The sequence below is a fragment of the Tripterygium wilfordii genome, chromosome 3 (assembly GCF_013401445.1).
Source record: "Tripterygium wilfordii isolate XIE 37 chromosome 3, ASM1340144v1, whole genome shotgun sequence".
NCBI lineage: Eukaryota > Viridiplantae > Streptophyta > Magnoliopsida > Celastrales > Celastraceae > Tripterygium > Tripterygium wilfordii.
The window spans coordinates 8,446,365-8,452,903 of NC_052234.1; the positions used below are offsets into that span (position 1 = coordinate 8,446,365).

The following is a 6,539-nucleotide window of genomic DNA, read 5'->3' on the forward strand; positions in this document are numbered from 1 at the left end:
GCACCCAATGACGCTTTTTATGAGCCTAAGAACCAATGGAGACGCCCTATGAAGAACAAAATCCTGTGAGTCTGTGACCTAGAGCGGACAATATCTTTGATGTGTTTGAGCTTGGATTTCAAATAGGTGCACCATTTAGTTTATCTAAATGTAAAATATAAGTGATTTTAAATTCTTATTGAAAATTATAAATATAGAAAATTGTTAACTTAAATTTGTTTGACGGATGAATTTAATTGATTTTCAAAGAAAAAATACATTATCATTTTCAAAATATTAAAATACTGTTAGGACTTATGTCCCACATCGGTTAAAAAACCAGGCAAAGTGCCTGTATATAGAAGCAAGCCCTCTCTCCCCTTATTAGGCCTTTTAGGGGGAGGCCCAAGGGGGCCCAGATTTATTACATGGTATCGGAGCAGGTGTGCGCTAGTCCCCGATAAGAAGTCCACTCGTTGGGCCTTGGGCTTTGATACCCAGTCCATGAGTGCGGGGGAGTGTTAGGACTTATGTCCCACTTCGGTTAAAAAAACCAGGCAAAGTGCCTGTATATAGAAGCAAGCCCTCTCTCCCCTTATTAGGCCTTTTAGGGGGAGGCCCAAGGGGGCCCAGATTTATTACAAATACATCTATATATTATTTTTAAAGACTTTTAGAAAATAATTTGGTGCACTCCCCCCTTCCCTTTGCGAGTTAGTCACACTAAGACGAACATGAACACTCCTCCCTTCCCCTCGTGAATTAGTCATGAAGCGGAACATCCTAAAGATAAATTTCTTTTCAAACAAGAAATAATCGACCAAAGGCCCAGTAAATCTGGAATTGTCTCTCATCTCAGGTACTTTAGTTGCACCATTGTAGAAGATAAAAATCTACAATCGAATAGATGTTGATGATGTGTCGATGGAGCCTTCAACAACCTACAAAAAGCAGAAATGAGGCGACAGTCGATTAGTCCTCGACACCAGGGGTGCCGACCAATGGACCTCCGATAGTCAAGTTAGTATTAGAAGTAGGCAAAGAACAAGAGAGAGTGGAGAGAGTTCACTCGCGCGCATGACAAGGGGAGTGCTACGAAGCGTCTATATAGACTAAAGGTGGCATAGAGTGTTATGAGAAGTGCCTCGATAGATAGCATCGCGTACGATACTCCGGAGAGAGCCTCTATAGCGAGCATCGCATGGAGTCCTTCGGGGAGAGCGTCACGAAGAGTACTCCAAGAGAGAGCATCGTGTAGAATACTCATGGGAGAGCCTCTGTGGAGAGGGCTGCGTAGAGCCTCCATAAAGAGCACCGCGTAGAGTATGTCAACTACAGTTTATACCTATTTACATCAATCAGGTGATGTAGTCTAAAATCGTTGTCGAGTGCATCGAGGCGATCTATAGTTTTTTTGTCGATTGGGAAGGTAGTCTACATGTAGATGTTGAGTGCGTCGAGAAGATCTATTTGTTGATGTCGAGGATGTCAAGGTGCTCTATATGTCAATTTCGATTGTGAAAGGCTACGAAGCACCGACTCGGATGCGGGGACACGGGAAGCGGGTGCGGGGACGCAGGGATTCGCAAATTCTCAAAGAATCCTGCATGTGAGTGCGAGGGGACTCGGCAAAGAAAAAATATTTATATATTTTTTTATATACATATTATAGAATTGTAAGATGTAATATAAATACTCCATACATATTGTACTACTTCAAATGTAATAAAAGTCGATTATTACACCAATTATAGAGTATTGTTCACATTTGAAAATTACATAATATACTAGTAGTTATGGATTAATGTTGAGAAACTTCTTCTTCTTCTTCATCAACGTGATCAACATTTTCTGTAAAAAGAACTCCTTCCATTTCAGGTTCATCAAGAGAGAGGTTAGCCACCTCCAGGATACCTGCACCATCCATAGAATCAAAAGAATCTCTGCCAATATCCCACATCTTAGACTCCCCTGTCATATATTGATGACTTTTCCTCGATAGAAGACGAAGATTAGTGTGTACAAACACTAAATCTTCAGCACGTTGTGGTACTATCTTATTCCTTCTCATGGAATGAATGAAGGAATATGTGCTCCAATTTCACTCTGAACAAGATGAAGATGAGGGTTGACCAAGTACTTTCAGCGCTAGTGATTGTAAACTAGGAGTGGAAGCCCCATATATAACCCACCATGCTTTTGGATCAAGTGATGCTCGATCCTTCATAGAATCATATAATGAAAAAATACCCATAAAGGCAGAGAAATTAGCAAATTCCACGGTTACCTTAGTCCTTTCTTCATCATTTGGGAAATACCTCATCAAGCATTTGTTCCTCTCATTTGAAATTTCTTGATCCTTATGTGGAGGAACACGATTTGGAGCACCATTAATCCATTCCTTACTATAATACCTATAAAATAGAATGGAAATTTATAAAAAAAAGTGACAGATAATCTAGGACATTTGAATAATGGAATTTGTAATCTTAGAAAAAAGAAATTTACCTTGGATTTAAAGAATGTGCCAAGCAATGTAATGGAGCATTACTCTTGTTCCATCTACCAACTAGAATGGAATGAACAATGGAATAAAAGCTTGATTCTTCGGTAAGCTCCTTTCCTTCAAAGCGGTATATAGATGCCTTTACTCCCTCAATAATGGAATCCCACATATCATAGATCAAATGAAGTGTAGGCTTGTCTGTGTCAGTACACCGAAGCATCTCATATATTGGATTAGTGAAAGAAATGACTCTCTCAACTTTGTCCCACCAAAGATCATTCAAAATTATTTCCTTCACATTTTGAGCCTTTCCAACATCATCTTCTCTATATGCTTCCCATTCATCAGAGAGAACCAACTCTTTCAGACCACGCTTGATAAGCTTAAACCTTTTCAACATCACAATCACATAAGCAAATCTGGTTTCAGCAACAAAGAGCAATTTTAAAGGCACAAATCTATTGAACAAAGCTAATCTCATAGAATGATTGGCAATAAAATTCTTTACCAGCACCGCATCCTCTGCAAGTTCACTAATCCAACAACACTCATGAAAAGCAACTTGGTTAGCTTTGGTATTCTTGGGTGCGCAAATATTCTTCAAAGCAAGATTTAAAGTGTGCACTACACAAGGTGTCCAAAAGATGTGAGGAAATTGTGACTCAATGATCAACCCTGCAGACTTGCATACCGGGGCATTATCCGTAACAACTTGAACCACACTTCTCCATCCAACTTCCATTATTGCCTCTTTCAACAAATTGGCAATAAAGAACCTGTCTTTAATTTCACCTTCACAATTGACAGCTCTTAAGAGCATTGGAGAACTCTCTGTGACCGCCATAATATTGATGAGTGGCCTTCTTTGAGGATCCCCCCATCCATCAGAGACAATACTTACACCTTTTTCACTCCAACTATCTTTGATTGGCATTAACAACCTTTCAATATTTGTCCTCTCCCTCTGAAGGAGTGTAGTCCTCAATGCATTATAACCGGGTGGAATAAAGCCAGCAATGTTGTTGTTGGATGCAAATGTGTAGGAATTTATATAGTGAGGATTTCTAGCCAAGTGAAATGGCAATCCAGAGGAATAGAACATCCTAGCAATTTCACCCCTCAACTGTTCTCGAGCTTCGTTATTGAAAGCTTTTGCCACAGCTAAATCATTAACACCCTTTCTTTTTTTCAATTGAACATCCGGCATAAGTGAACTTCCACCCATATGTGAAATTCCACCAGGTGGATTTGAAGTAGGTGGTAGTGGGATAGACAAAGATTTCGACCTCTTCAAATGTTCAGCTTCGTCAGTAAGTTTTTGCATCTCAAATTTAGCTTGAGGAGTCACAAAATTGCAAGTAGCTATTCCTTGTCCCTTGATCTTAAGTAGATGAGCTAACACATGGGAATAAGATCCCACATAACTTTTATGGCAATATTTACATTCAAACTTCACATTTCCTCCCTTTTTCCCATCAGTACTACTCCCTACTGTGGCTGAAGAATTACCACTGGAACTCATTGTAATTAAAAGGCAGAACTGCAAAGCATAATATAAAAAAAATAAAATTATGCATAGTCGGCAGAGAGTGGAGAATAATAGGGTGGATGGGAAATCGAAGCATATAAGAGAAGATGTTTAATACTTTAATCTGATACCTGAAGTCGAAATTGAAGCAGATAGCAGTATAGCACAAATCGAAGTCAAATTGGAAGCAGATAATCCAACCAGAGAGAGAAGTCGCGCCAACCAGAGAAGTCGAGCGAACCAGAGAAGTGGAAATCGAAGATGGGAAGCCAAACCGCAGTCGAAGTAGCACCAACCAGAGAAGTCGAGCGAACCAGAGAAGTGGAAATCGAAGATGGGAAGCCAAACCGCAGTTGAAGTCGCGCCAACCAGAGAAGTCGAAGCAGAGGATGGAGATGGGAAACCAGAAATCATAGTCGACCCACAGCAGAGAAGCCACACCAAACCACCAAAGAAGCCGAAGCAGATAGCAGAGAAGTGGCGATGAAGGTTAGGGATTTTGTTGTGTGAAACTGTGAAATTTGTGTAAAAAATGAGTCAGTCGCACGTCTCTCCCGCGTCGAAGGTGAGTCGCTGTTGATCCAACTGTGGAGACGCGGTCAACGCGCGTCGAAGCCGCGTTTCGGCGAGTCCCACGCGGGGGACGTGGACTCGACACTGATTTTGCCGAGTCAGTGCTTCCTAGGTGAAAGGTAATCTACATGTCGATGTCAAGTACGTCAAGATGTTCTATATGTTGATGTCAACTGGAGAGGTAGTCTACATGACAAGCACCCTTCTGAAACGTGGTTGAGGAAATGTCAATGACAGAGCAATCGACCCTCTCATGCTTAAGTAATCAAATTTATCATAATAAAGTTAAATCATAAAAATGATATTGTGTAAGGTAGTCTAACTTCCCTATTAAGCGTGATCAATGAAATGCTAGGAGCACCTTCTTATAGAGTGTAACCAATAGGGTATGATGAGCAACTCTGTGTAGAGTGTGATCAAGTGAGTGCCAAGGGCTCCTTTGCATTGAGCGTAGCTATGTGTCGTGTTTGGTGGTTGTCCGATGGCAGACTTAGAGTGAGAAATTGAAAAATAGGGAGAGCTTATTATTGGTACTGTCCTGATTGAAAATATCCCCCTTTCTCAGAGTGAGGTCCTTCTATTTATAATACTTTTGAGGGATATACAATACTTTAATCACAAAAAAATGTTTTCTAGTGGAAATGACAAACATTTAACCCTTTAATCAATGTTCTTAAGCACTCTTGTTTAAGACTAAAAACTTAATATAATATTCAAATGAAAACAAAAGTAGCAATTAGTTGCTGATGTGTCTTCAAAGTGTATGATTACACTCTGTTTATTGTGCTCAACATCATCATTAGAAGAACCCCCCAAGAATGTGAAGACAAACTTATGTATTAATCAACATATAGATATACATACAAAGCCTAAAGAGAAAATATGGTAGTTTGTGTATGTTTGTATCATGGTACTTGTCTGGAACACTAACACATGGAAGCTGCAAGAGAGAGATAGACAGACAGACTTCTGCACATAAAAAATGCTTCTGTGCACACTCATATCTTTGTCCCTTGGTGTTTATGGCATCTTCTTCACTCATTCTACCCTATCCTGCCCCACCAGTCTTAAATTTTATACAAATTAAGCCAAAACATATTTGAAAAATCACATCATTCCATGGTGACAAAATTATTGCCACAATTGATTTTCTTTTTTTGCGATTTAAATTTTCATAAATTTATTTTGAATACATGAGAAATGAGATGGGGACGCTCGAAGACTCGAACTCGAAATTTTAATGAGATACTACACACATGAATGTTATCTAATCTACTCGTGATTCTCATATGAAATTTAATTTTGAAGGAATTAAAATGTGTAGAATTAACTTAATCCATTATTTATGCAGCACCCAATACATTAGTAGATTCATCACTCTGCATCCATATATTTGGAAAAATGTTTTTTAAAAAGGGAAAATTAATTAATAATACACAAACTAAAAATAAAATTAAAAACAAAATTATCGAATTATCCGTACATTTTCGGAGCTGGGCTACTCAGGGATGGTGACAAGCATCGGTCGCCACGCTCTTCTCAGTAATCTGTACCGAAACGTAGCCGATACCGGCCTGAGCGAGCCGGATGCGCCTCGTCGAGTCGCTGGGCTTCCGCCGACGGAATTTGCGGAAGCCGATGGTAATAAGACTTCCCTTTCGTCTCTGCGGTTACTCCCCGAGGCATTATCTTCTAATGGCGGCGACGATACGAACAATTCCTTCAATTTACGGCGTACTCTCTTCTCCGGCTTATCTCTGGAGACTTCCTCGAGGTCGGTAGAGTCGTCACGGTTAGGAATTCGATGGCGATCGGCGGGGCGGGATAGTAGCATCCTTAGAGTCTTTCGGCGACGGCGGACGTGGAATACGGGGCTCGCCGATGGACTATGCGTGGGGCTTGCAGCTACCGCGCACTGCGTGGCGAGGAGCTTGAATTTATGGAGAGTCGCCA

The 6,539-nt window shown here is 40.4% G+C and overlaps 1 protein-coding gene across 1 annotated transcript; it reads right to left on the reverse strand.

Moving 5' to 3' along the window:
* Positions 1-1,645: 1,645 nt before the first annotated feature.
* LOC119988508 lies at positions 1,646-4,492 on the reverse strand. Its single transcript, XM_038833571.1, has 3 exons — positions 4,145-4,492; positions 2,488-4,025; positions 1,646-2,393 (listed from the first exon to the last, which is right to left on the reverse strand). The coding sequence occupies exons 2-3, from the start codon at positions 4,005-4,007 to the stop codon at positions 2,081-2,083; spliced, it is 1,833 nt and encodes a 610-aa protein (XP_038689499.1). The 5' UTR covers positions 4,008-4,025; positions 4,145-4,492; the 3' UTR covers positions 1,646-2,080.
* Between the last annotated feature and the right edge of the window lie 2,047 nt (positions 4,493-6,539).

What these genes read in the sequence shown, in the direction of transcription:
- LOC119988508 (XM_038833571.1), bottom strand. Translation starts at nt 4,007, where the DNA reads ATGAGTTCCAGTGGTAATTCTTCAGCCACAGTAGGGAGTAGTACTGAT. An exon ending in GCACATTCTTTAAATCCAAG is followed by an intron (nt 2,394 to 2,487) that starts GTAAATTTCTTT and finishes TCTATTTTATAG; the next exon opens with GTATTATAGTAAGGAATGGA.